This window comes from Balearica regulorum, chromosome 1, assembly GCF_011004875.1.
Source record: "Balearica regulorum gibbericeps isolate bBalReg1 chromosome 1, bBalReg1.pri, whole genome shotgun sequence".
Lineage (NCBI taxonomy): Eukaryota > Metazoa > Chordata > Aves > Gruiformes > Gruidae > Balearica > Balearica regulorum.
In genome coordinates, this window is record NC_046184.1 from 64,468,845 (window position 1) to 64,481,641 (window position 12,797).

The 12,797-nt window shown below is 43.0% G+C and overlaps 1 protein-coding gene across 2 annotated transcripts in view; it reads left to right on the forward strand.

Moving 5' to 3' along the window:
* Window positions 1-12,797, forward strand: part of CREB3L2 (cAMP responsive element binding protein 3 like 2) — a 76,902-nt gene that overhangs the window by 44,079 nt on the left and 20,026 nt on the right. For both annotated transcript variants that reach the window (XM_075755676.1, XM_075755682.1), the window contains exon 2: window positions 852-1,068. In XM_075755676.1, the coding sequence (XP_075611791.1) occupies window positions 852-1,068 (217 nt within the window). The remainder of the gene's footprint in view (window positions 1-851; window positions 1,069-12,797) is intronic.

The following is a 12,797-nucleotide window of genomic DNA, read 5'->3' on the forward strand; positions in this document are numbered from 1 at the left end:
TGATGGGAACTGCATTGGAGTACAAGGAAGCAGATCAGAAGATTCGAGTTGAGCTCGTTTTGAACAAGAAACAAACACAAAGTTATCCTACTATATATATAGCCATAACATGTGCTGTCAGTGTAATGAATTCAGTGTAATAGATAAAGTGGTAATTAGTACTGGCTGTCAGGAGCTCTAGATGCGAGGCCTAGATGCTGCATATGGGCTTTAGTCCTGGGTGGAATGCGACTTCTAAAATAGATACATAAATCAGGCAGGAAACCCATTTTACAGCAAATGCGTTAATTGCTTGGCTGGGGACGTGCATGGACCCTTTTTCCTAGAACGTGCTGTATGTTCAGCGCAGCTAAAATAGTCATACGTGGTGTTGGAGTCTGTGTCTGAGTGTGTTTCCTTTTTCTTCTCTGCTTCAGTGAACATTAACCTGATATATTCTATTCCACACACAAAGTATTCTGGTGATAAATCCTGAAGGATCTTTCATGCTGTCTGGGTGAAATGTGCTTTCCCATTTTGGTGGTGTGCCGTAGTGAGTAGTTTTTTTTGGGAGGTTGAGGCTGCTTCAGGACATGACTGCCATGCTTCTATTTTCTGTTTTCGTTGCAAGTTAATCATAGGATCTTCTGTTGTAATGTATGCCTCTGAGAGGACTTTTGTTCTAGCTGTAGCTCTTCAGCTTGAAGTAGTGATAGGAGGAGGAAGCTGTTAGGCAGGGCTGGTGGATCCTGCTGCTGACTGGCACGGGTGCCCGGTGCAGATACTGGAATTGGTCTCATGAATGCTTTCCTGTTGTTGGCATGACAGACAGGCAAGGAGATAAACTTTTTCCTCCTTTTTTATCTCTACAGCACTTCACAGAGTTCCTGGATGAGTTTTCACCAGATGTCCTAGGCCAGCTCTTGAATGATCCCTTCTTGTCTGAGAAGAATGAAATAATGGAGGTGGAACTGTCTCCAGCATCCCCAGCGCCCCTCATCCAGGCAGAACACAGCTACTCCCTCTGCGGGGACTCTCGACCCCAGTCACCCTTGACCCACATCTCGACTGACGACACCTTTAATGAAGGTAGTGCTGATGTGTGTGAAATCTACTGATGTTAATGCACTGAGCCCTTGTTCGTTTGTCATGATGATGCAATAATGAAATGTTCCTGGTGGGGTGATGATGTTCTAAGGGTACATGTGAATGCTCTGTGCTAATTGAAATACCTACAATGAAGTCACAGAAGGGATTTGTTTGTTTTAAATCTGCAGGCATTGTGAATAAAGAAACTTGTCCATAGACAGAGAAATTGTGCTCAGCAGGAGTTACTAACTTTGCACTGTAAACATTTTGAATAAGAAGTGCCCATCAAAAAGAAATGGGAGAAGGGCCAGAAATACACTTGTTTCTATATGTCTGAATCTGTGGTTGTTGAAGATAAATGGAGACTGATAAACCAAATAAGTCGAATGTGGACCACCATGAAGCCTGGGTACTAGTGTAGAACATGACATTTAAGGAAGGGGTGAGGTGGGTTTTGTTTGGTCTTCTGGAGAAAAGGCAAAGGGGAGATCTTATTGCTGGGTATGGTTATCTGATGACAGGCTACAGAGGAGACAGAGCTGGACTCCTCTGAGATACACAGTGAAAACACGGGAGGTAACGGTTGCAAATTGCAAGAAAGGAAATTCCGGTTGGGTGTTAGGGAAATCATTTTCACCATGCGAGCGAGTCAGGCATTTGAACAGGTGTCCAGGGAGACTGTGAAGTCTTCGTCTGTGGAGATAATTCAAAGCTGAGCTAGGCAGGGCCCTGAGCAACCTGATCTCAATTGGCCATACTCTCAGTGAGGAGTTGGACAAGATGGTCTCCAGAGATCCTTTCAAAGCTACATGATTTCATGTTTATTAAAAACAAAGAAACAAACCTTTTAAACTACACTTATTTTTCAGTAGTGAGTATCTGTAGCTTTCTGGTATCCCAAAATGAAAATGAGATCATCTTATTTATGTTTCTAACTATGTGTAGGAATGTAACTTCAGGTGCTGTCCCAGTCTTAAAACCTGCCTTGCTGAAGTCCTAAGGTGGTTTATTTTTTTTCTTTTTAGAAAATAAAAAAAGGCAAAGAAAAAATAATTCCCATCATGAAGTCACTGGTGATCTCATGAAGACATAACTGCAGTTTTATAGATTCTGCGGTTGTGGGAAGTGGCGATGCATAGAAAATGTTGAAAACCAACAGCATTTTTTAGCAGTTATCTTTAATTCAGCAATTATAAACAGCTGGAGGGGAAAAAAGGGAAATGCAGGAAGGGTGGGCAGAAGAGATCCAAGCTGCTTGTTCTGGTATGAAGATGCCTGCTGGCTGGCAGGCAGGGGAGTTAAAGATAAAAAAACTAGTGGTTGGTGGAGGAGCAAGGCCATGAGTATCTGGTAACTTAGGAACAAACACCGTGGTAGACTTTCACTCCTAATAATTGGTTTACGTCTTCAACATTAGCTTTACAGTGAAAAGCAGTAGAGTACTAAGTTGCATCACAATAAAATGGAGAGAGAGAGAGAGATTAGTGCTTATGTCTAAGCATTAACAAGCTAAGCTGTTTATGAAGATCCACCAGGACATGAGTTTTCAAAGGCTGACAGTTTTGTAGTCCAAACGATGTGGTCTGTTAGAGATTTCACAAGAGGACAACTAATAAAACCCATGAGAAGGCTTTTCAAGGTGAGACGGGGTTTTTGGATGTGATCTGGAAACATCATCTACAAAAAGCCTTCCCAATTTTTATTTTCTAACTGTTTTATGTGAATATCTTTAAATTAATACAGGCAGGAGAAAGAAACTTTTATTGTGGCAGGAGAAACAAGCACAAGAAACTTCAGAAAGCAAGCTTCTCTGGAAGTTAATAGGGAGGAGCTGCAAACTAGGCTAAAAGTGAGGGGAGTTTTCTTTGGGTAAAAATCCTGAAGAAATTCATACTGCTGAAACCACCGGGTAATTAATAGAGTTCTAGTCAAATGATTTTTTAAAAAGCCAAGAAACATTAACAAGTGGATTTAAAAATAGAAAATGAATGGAAAGCATTTCATCTTCTGTTCACTCTGCAGTGTGTTTCATAAGAGAGGAGGAGGGGGAGTTGTTCTTGGTGTTTGGGATTTTATTTGATCTTAACCCTGGAATCACGCTCATGACCTTTCAATACCTATTGACTTGAAAACAATGAAGCTCAGAGAAATACTTGAGGAAATTGCAGAATTATAGTTAATGTGGCTGTCTGATAGCTATCCAAAGGCATCACCCTGATGATTTTTCAGTCCTTGAGTCTGTGAGAGAGGGGAAATTTTGTGGGTGGCAGTACTGCAGGATCTGGCACTGAAGTTTGAAAGCATCTCTCTTGCTGGGTGGTGGAAGTACGTGGTGCTTCTGACAACTCTGGTGAATGCCAGTCCCCTTGGTGGAGCAAGGGGACAGCTATCGGGAGCAGGAGGTACAGGGTGCAGACGGGGAGGTCCATGTGCTCCAGCATGGTCTCCGCTGCTGAGGAACCAGGAGTGGATTTGTTGAGTGGCAGGGGCTGAGAAACGTGGCTTGTCCTGGGCCAGGGTCCTGCCAGCTCTATGGGCCCGGAGTGTCCTCAGCCCCATGGCTCTGGGGCTGCTGTGCTGCCACCCCGCCAGCTCTGTGTCGTGTTGCTCTGCTACCTGCCTTTCTGCCCTCCTCCTTCAGTCCATGCTTACCTTTTGGAGGAGGGAACTGGATTTCAGGAGCATGTCTGTCTGGTTCAGTGGCACCCAATGCTGGCAGTGGTTTTCATCCACGTATTCCCAAGCGCTGCTGGCAGGGTTGGGGTCCAGGAGCCCTAGGGCATGGGGAGGCTGAGAAACAGGTCCATCTTGTTTGGCGACTGATCTTCAAAAGTACTTTAAACCAGGCAGTGTCTATTTCCATCTTTTTTTTTTTTTCTTTTTCCCTAGCCATGTCCCAACAACTTTACTGAAAATGTTATTTAATGTTTCCTTTCGGCCATTATGATGGAGTGAATGATTGTTCTGGCTCTGTCAGCACCTTCTTACCGACTGTTGCTGGGACCAGTTAACTTCTGCAGTGAGCCGTTCTCATTGGTCACTACCTGACCGTTACTGCGACTTTGTACAACCACTAAACTGACCTACTCATAAAATTGTAAATCTTACATAAAGGGTTTTTTTGGTTCTTTTTTTAAATCATTAGAAGTTTAAAGCCTGGCAAACTCATAAGCCTGAGGTTAACTCTTTTGAGGAGTCCTGTTGACCTCAAGGTGAGAACATGTTTAAGTGTCCATATGATCAAGGTCCGAACACTGGATTTTCCTAGTTACTCGTTCTTCTGACTTCACTGTATTGAGGGTATTTCCCCAGCTTTGTGCAGAACAACTCTTCTAAATACTTGTAGGCTGTTCCTAGTGTGGGGTCTCTGAAGGCGTCAGTCCCTAAATCTCCAGCCTACGAAAGCATTGGCAAGAGTAACTATTTTAAAGCAGATGTGTACAAGACTTCTGGCATTTAGTTCTTTGGGGTTTTTTCCCCCCTGAGAATCTATTCTTACATTCAATTTTGCATAAACTTTTAAGCCTAAAGGTACTTGGGAAGAGAGATTTATAGGCCTGGCCTGCTTGCTTGTAGCTGGCTGACCGTGAGCTTTTGTTTGCCTGAACTGGTGAATAAGGCATCTGGCCTGAGGAGGGCTCCAGGCCGTCACGTGAAAAAAGAGTGCATCACAGGTACCGATGAGCTGCACTGGTTGCGCTGCTGCCTCCCTCACAGCAGGTTTCTGCTATCCAGTTGTGAGTGCTGGGGTTTTGGAGACAACTGCAGAGTAGCCGTGGAGAAGTAGGGTGGGTAGTTGTGAAATGGAAAATGCTTCTTGCAAGGAAATGGAGAAGCTGGGAGGGGAGGCTGAGAATAGGGCTGATTGCTAAGGGAGACCTCTCGGTGTGCATCAGGGCCTTTTGGGGCACAGGCTCACTTCTGACAGTTGTAAATGGTTACGGAAAAAAGCTTTATTTTCTATTACGGTTGGTGCACGTCTGTCTTCAGGTTTCCAGTCTCAGCAGCCTTTTGGCAAGGGAGGGCTGTGGGTCGGCCAACGAGGAGCAAGGCAAGACCCGAACTTCATCAGGGACTCAGGTTAGTCTCCTGTGTGACTTGAGATGTGAGTGTAGGGTCCTTCCCTGCCCTCACACACTTCACCTTGTCAGCCATAGGCACAAACTCTTTAGGACAGTGGCTGCCCCTTGTTTGGGACCTATGAGATCCATGGGCAAGAACCGAGTACAAGTAATACTGAGGGGCAGGTGTGCAGCAGGAACGTGGAGGCAGAGGCTGCAGCATCTGTGTGGGACTCTTCATCCTCTGGGATCAGCTCAAGCGATAGGGGTGGTTTGCAGTGTGTGTGTGTATTTGGGTTTTGTGTGTGTTTCTCACTTTGTGAGCCTGGCAGGGCTGAGACAGTAGACAGCTGACTAGTTGTTAGTATGGTTTTCTCTCCTCAAATTGTGGCCAGGTGGCTGGGTGTGTTCCTTTCCCCATTCCCCGAGGGCTCTGCTTTTGAGACTAGTCTTGGTCCCCACCTGCCTTCCTGTTTGTGCTTTCCTGCTCAGGAATGCTTTGAAGTTACTCTTGGATTTGAAGCGGCTTGCATTGGCTAAAAGTTTGACAGAGTGATTGCAGAAATGGTATGTTTCTATTTTGCACTTAGCTGTGCCAAAACTGTGGCTGGCCCCAGAATATAACCTGTATTGTTACTGGGTTTTTTACTGCTGAGGTTATGTTTTCCTGTAATGTGCTTTTAAAACTTAAATTTTCTTTTTAAATTTCAACTCCATCTCCATACATAGTTTGAAAAAGAAAAAAAGAAACAAACAAGAAACCCAAACCAAACAAACAAAACGCCAAAAACCATTGTATGTGTCTCCCACTACTCCAGTGCAAATAGCCCTTCCATGACAAATCCAGTCTCCATCTCAGGCAGCGCTTTGTACAGGAAAATGCTTGCTTATGTATGGAGTTCACAAGCAATAATCAGTGTCCTGTTCTGTCTCTTCATGTAGAGGCACCTGTGGGCTTGAGACTCAGGGTGGTCATATTTTATGTGTGTGTGTGTATATATATGAATAATGTATATGTGGTTATATAGGTTATATTATCTATAATAGGTTATATATTCTATTTTTATATATACATACACATTGCCCTGCTTCTCTCTTTTTTTCTCTAAATACTGAATCAATGAGATGTGAACAATGAAAATGGAACCTCCTCTGCCCTGACTTTAAAGAAAATGAAACTGAACAAAGAAATTCACTTGTGTTTTGAAAAGATGCTGTCAAAGCCATTCTGATAATTTTTGCAAGTACATTCCAATGCAACTTTTTTCCTGTGTAGGTTTTGTATTTTTGTGTGTTTAAGGAATGGAGAGGGAGCCTTTTGATGGTGATAGCCTGTATTTGAGTGATTTTATGTGGATGGGTGGCAGTCAGTCCTTGTCAGCATCTGCAGTTTTAAAGGACGAGAACTTTTTTATGTCCGAGGTCCGAAATCTCAGTAGATCACTCTGAATCAAGCTTGTAACTTCGACTTGGGCGGCAGTATTTGAAAAACATCAGATTGGATTTAGAGGTGGACATTTTGGTGACTACTTACGCTTACTGTTAATAATTGACAACTTTATTTGCAGTCAGAGCTCCTTTAGCTTCCAGTTCCAGAATCTCTTTATGGCCTTTTTTCCTGCAGGAGTAAAGAACCATCTGTTCTCGGAAACCTCTTTCCCCAGGTGTTTGTAGGCTGTGATTAAGTTCCCTCTTGATTTCTGCTTGGATACAGCTTAAATGAACTGCACTTATTTCGTGTTTCCCTATATGTGATATATTCTGGACATCGTGCTATTCTTGCAGTTCCTTTCTAAACAAAGGAACATTTGCAGTTCCTTTTCAAAACTCTGTGTAAAGTGACCACCGGAGCTGATTTCCCAGGAATAGTTTCCCTAATGATGAATATTAGGGGAATACTCCTCCCACTTCCAGTCCTGCTGTTTCTGAAACCAGTGATCTCATTCTTTTTTAGCTGTGGTGTTGCACTGGGAATTGATGCTCAGTTATTTGCGGTGAGCATTGAGTCCTTTTAATGTGCTTCAAAGACTGATTGCTGCTGTAATAAGGATATGCCTTCACAATATCCATGTGAGGAGAAAAATTCAGAATGGTACGAACTGTTTTATTTGAACACAATGGTTCTGTGGATCATTTTCACATATCTTAAAAACAAAACAAACAAACCAACCCTCACATAATCTTTTATAGGACATTTAATAGTATCGAGCATTAAGGCTATGTGTAAAGACAAGCTACCACCTCAGTCTGTGCCTCACTTCCATATATATAAAGAATGATGCTATAAAAATAACATTTTTATACCCCTAAGCAAAATAATTAGAAACATCACAGACTGTATTCCAGCTGACAGCTATGCTTGTGTAAAGTCTCAGGCTGAGGAGAGGTTAAAGCAGACAGAACCTGTAACCCTGAGACAGCTCCTGGTGGGTTTTACATGACAAGATGATTCTGATTGAAAACTGTCAAAATTCTTCTCAGGAAAGAGGGTATTGACCCTGGTTGTTTAGGTATGAGAGGAACAATGTATCTTTGTTTCTATCTTAATAACTTTGATAGTGATACAAATAATCTGTGGGTTTTAGATGGACTCCATGCCGCTCAAAGGAGGGGATGCAGGTATGACTGATGATCCTTTGTTAGGAGAAAGGCTACTTCTGCTGTGCGTTGTGATTGCTGTGTATCACTGCTGCTCATCTTTGCCCATTTATTTAATTCTCCCTTCCTGGCACTTTAAAAAGGACCCCAATGTTTGGTAGTCAAACAGTATCCCCTTTGTCAAGGCTGTTTCAAGGGCTTCGGTTTCATTATTTGCGGTGGGAGTGTGTGTGTGCACGCTGGGAGGGGGAAATGCCATCTGGAAAATCTGTACGAGAAACTGTTTGTCGATGAATGTGGGCTCTCACCTCGTGGAGGAGAAGGGGGGTAGTGGCAGTGGCGTTGGAGTTCAGCATTTCAGGCATGATAAACGGGGCTTGTGTTTGCTAGGGGGTGTTACGTGAGCCCAGAGCTGGGCACTGGGGACGGTGCAAGCCCAGGGGGAAGACAAGGAAGCAATTATTTCTTCAGAAAGGTCTGACTTTCCTTTGGGAAGCTGGAAAGGCTCAGACTGTAGAGCTGGGGACGCTGAACTTGCCTGCAAGCGGCACTTCCAGCAGCACGCCCAGAATCCATGCATCAGCAGAGGCCCTTTCGGGTTCGCAGTGGCGTTTGTGCCAACAGAGACCAAGCAGCCATTTCCCCCACAAACAAGGTGTGAGGCTCTTCCAGGAGGTGTTTTCCCCTTGCAGTTTGCAGCTGTGTTTTTGTGGTGTAGAGCTAATGAGCACCCTTGGGTCCTGCTACTAGCTGTATAGGGTAGCTCAGAGGTAGGATCCAGGCAAGGACCAAACACTTGTCTGCAGTACAGTTTAGCAAATGCAGACCCTTGGTGCAGAGTCTGAGCCCACATACTGTTGTACATGGCACAGCTGAGCAGAAGCCATGTGGGCTGTGCATCCAAGCCCTGCGGTTCATGATGGCAGTACAAGGTCTGTCATGGACCAAAAGGAATTAGTTGAAGCCCTTTTGCTCAAATCAATGACACAGCTGAAAAGGGGGATTATTTGAATATACTTTGCTGGAGAACAGTTAGAGTCATAAGGGATCTTCTTGCATTACCCTGTCCAGAGATGTCTTTCCTGATGCCTGTGCGAAGTATTTTGACCGGTAGTCTCTTGTGGTCTCCTTAAGTTTTCGGTTTTGTCTTTCTTTAGTGGTTTAATCTGTTGCTTGGACAGTGAACTTTGAGGGGGCAAGGACTGCATCTTCATTCTGCTTTGCATATAAGGATATCCCTTGATGCTTCTACAGGTCTCATTTGCAGGCTTGTTTCGAATGACATGTTTTCTGTGCGATTACGATCTGTCGTAGTGGTATGGGTTGGTATGTTTTTTCCCTTCCAGATTAGGTTCAGTGGTACATCCCTCATGTGGGTTTGTTTACCTAGTGGTGCTGTCTTCCTTTTTACTGCAGGGGAACAAAAGGTGAAAATCATGTTGTTTCTCTGAACACTTGCATTATCTCTACTTGAGAGGGACGAGGGAGAGATAGAGTGCATCTCTAATTTCATTTCTTTAAAAATACACAGGAGCTCACTGATGCAACTTGGCTACCCAGGCCAAAAGTGTCTCTGTTAAACTTTTAATGAATAGTGCTGAAATTAATGTGGGGAGCAAGGGAGATCTTTTTACTTATTTCATAAGCTCTGTTTCTCTGTAAATATATCACAGAGGGTGAAATAGTCAATATTGGAGAAGATTTACTTTTTCTCAGGAAGGAAGTAGTGTGTTAGAAGAGATTGAAGAATTAGTTGGATAGAATAATGTCGGATAGAAATAATTAAAAAAAGGAAAGCAAAACTTGCTCAGAATACTGATATTGAAAAACCTGTACAGTTGAAGTAAGCATTTTTGACCTTATTTTCCACTTTTCCTACCCTGCCTTCCCGTAATATTATATGGAACAAGGAAAGATGCAAAATGTTGCAGTTCTTCAGAGAAATGTGAGTATCCTAGAAAGCTGCACATGGTGTTGTTAAGATACTATGTTTAATTTTTATATATCTGTTGAAAACTATCATCATAATGTATGTGGTGTGCAGCATAGAACTTGACTTGGGTGTGTTGTGCACCCAAAGCCAAGCACTTGTGCGTAACTCAGTCTTCATAATGGACTTTAAAGATCTTAAGCTTTCATTGTGCAAAATGTTGCATAGCCTTTTCCCTTTTGGGGGTGGTGATCTGGAGAAAGGAAAGGGAAGAGGGAAAGTCCACTTGCAGTATATTGGCTAGATCCTACGAGCATTGTCCATCTTAACTGCAGATGAGGGAACCTGGGACAGGATTAGTGCCTCCCAAATAAAGACAGAGGACAGAGTTTGCTCGCTACTTGGATGCCTTGCTGTAGATATGCACAATGTGCGCTGCTTACCCTTACAGTACTGAGGGAATTACATCCCATTTTGAGCTGCTGCTTCTGCATTATCGCATATACACCATCCTGGAACACGTTGCATGTCGTATCTGGGACCAAGCTGGACTCGAGATGAGTGCAGCTGGCAAAGAAGAGGACACGTTTAGAGGTTTTCCTATCAGTGAGAACTTTGTTCAGTGCACTGAGTGAACTTACTTTAGCACTTTGTAAGGCTCCTGCCTTTTTTCCTCTTTTTTTTTTTTTTTTTCCTAAAGAAGATGGAAGATACATGCTAAACAAGAGTCTGCAGGAAAAGTAGGACAAGTTTGATGACAAAAGCAGCACACAAAAACTTTGCAAAGAAATGTAATTTTAGTCTTGGACACAGAAGAGCTTAGATGTATGTGTCAAAAACCTTGGGTTGCTGTGATGAATGGGTTTTTTGGATGCTTGATTGGATGCAGATAATCTCTGATGTTTAACTTGCAGAAGTGGCTGCACCTGAAAACTCAATGCATACTGTGTTTTGGTAAAGTATAACAACAGTGCTAACTCATCTGAAAAATCCAATTCCAGTTGTCTCCAGTTGGCCATTTTAAATTACTAGATGCTTTTTGGCCTTTAATCTCTCCATGGCTCACTTGAATTTTCAGGACCGCTGTGGAAATTAATTCAGGTTGGTGAAGCGTTTTGATTGTGCCCTAGGAGGGAATTAAATAGCTCTGTGGGAACAGCATTTGAATTGTATTTGGTAAAGGAGAGATGAGACTGTGCATGGGACAATGAGAATAACAAAACATGATACAGTTCCTCAGTCAGGCGAGCGCCATGCATTCTGCTTGTTGGGTAAGGCACGGGTTTTGCAGAGAAATTGTTTGCCTACATTTTTAAAACATTCCTATTTTTTGGTGTATATAACGTGCAAAAGTACACTGAGTTAAACCTTTGTGGGTATTGCTTAATACTTGGGTGCTTTGCAACTTCAATGTTCCATTAACATAGTCCATATGTGCAATTTAACAGTGCTAGTTGCATCGCACATAGAAGCATTAGCTGGGATTTTAAGTACTGTAGAGGCTCCTTCATGTGCCAAAATCCCTAGCATTCATGGGCTTATGAAAGGGGAGGTGAAGGCAAATGATTCTCATCTAAAAAGTCATTGCACAGTAGAGCTCTGAAGTTCATAGGAAATTTCAGTTGGGAAAAGGGACTGACAGCCAGTATCACTTGTTCAACAGTGAACTTTGGAATCAGTATTTTGAAGCCTGAGAAGAGATTTTTTTAACAGCCAAAGTGACCATCTTTAGGATGTGGGTTTTCCTAGCTATTTGAATAGCTAAATCTCTTGTCAGGCTTTCTTCTCTTTATATCTGGTTTGCAGCGTGTTTTGTCTCGCCTTAGCAATGCAGTGTTGCCCTATACACATCCATCTATAATACCATCACCAAGATCATTTTTGCAGCCTTTTGTTTTGAACTCTGTCTCACTAGTTCACGTGTACCTCCTGGATCATGGCAAATATAAATATAAACACTCACCTTCAAATTCTTGACATCAGTCATCTACTCTTTCCACAGCATGCCTTGCTTGGTTTGGAGAAGACATCTCCCTTCTCCTCCAGTGGGTCCCTTAAGCCAGTCTCCATTGCTCTTTCATTTCAATATTTCACTTGCACCTTCTTGCTTGTTCTCATTATTTCATAAGACCTCTCGTGATTCTCCATACCCCTCTGTCAGAAATACTGTTGTCTTGGAGGGTGTGCCATGCTTCTCAGTATGACCAGTGTTCTGTAGCCTGCTCAATTTTTTTCCCATATTTGCCTAAATTTGGTTTTCTGCAGCATTCTCACTGGGGCAAGGACTGCCACTTTGTTCAGCTAGTACAGTGCTTGGCAGAGTAGACTGAGGTGCTTAAGGGCTATTATAAGAATAAACTAAGAATGATTTTCAGATGATGTCAACCCACTGTGCTCAGGAAAAAGAGAAAGGAGAGTGGGAAGTGTCCTTGCAGCTCTCTTGGAGCAGGGGAGAGATTGTTGGTGACTTTGGAAGCTGGAATGTGTCAAAGGAATGTAACGCGTTGCACAATGCTGACCATGATAGTAACAGGGGCTTGGAAAAAGTGGGGAGAGGGGACTATGAAGGTGGGATTCGACCAGCGTGTTGCTCCGTCCCTTTCTTTCACAGGGTTGTTCATCTGGAATGACAGCTGTCATTATGCATCATAAGAGGCAATGTCAAAAAAGTGTTAGATGCAGTTCTTCCAAGTTATCTCAGTGTTAAATGCAGCATGTTGCTGTTGCTGAAAACCATCCATAACCCTATGAACTTGTTAGACTGGCTTTAAAGACTAGAATAACTCTGAGCAGTTTGTGCGGATCTAAATGGTGATGGCAGGGATGTCAGGTTAATCAGCAAAGTCAGCTTCCAGGGGAGTAAAATGACCAGCTGAAGGCCAGCGTATCTTGCTGTCTTACAGCAGCTGAATCCTCGTGATGAGTCTGAGGATTAGAGGTGATAAACATCACAAAGTGCAGCCTTAGAGGACATGCCCTGTTTCGCTGGGCACCCGCGGCTAGATTTCTCTTCTGTGTGCATGATGATACAAATCTCAGAAAGTTCAGGGCTAATTACTTGGTTCACTGATAGTTCTCATTTGTATGTATCCTTCCCTCCCAAAGGGAGTCTCAAGTAGATTACGGACAATAGCTCTGCT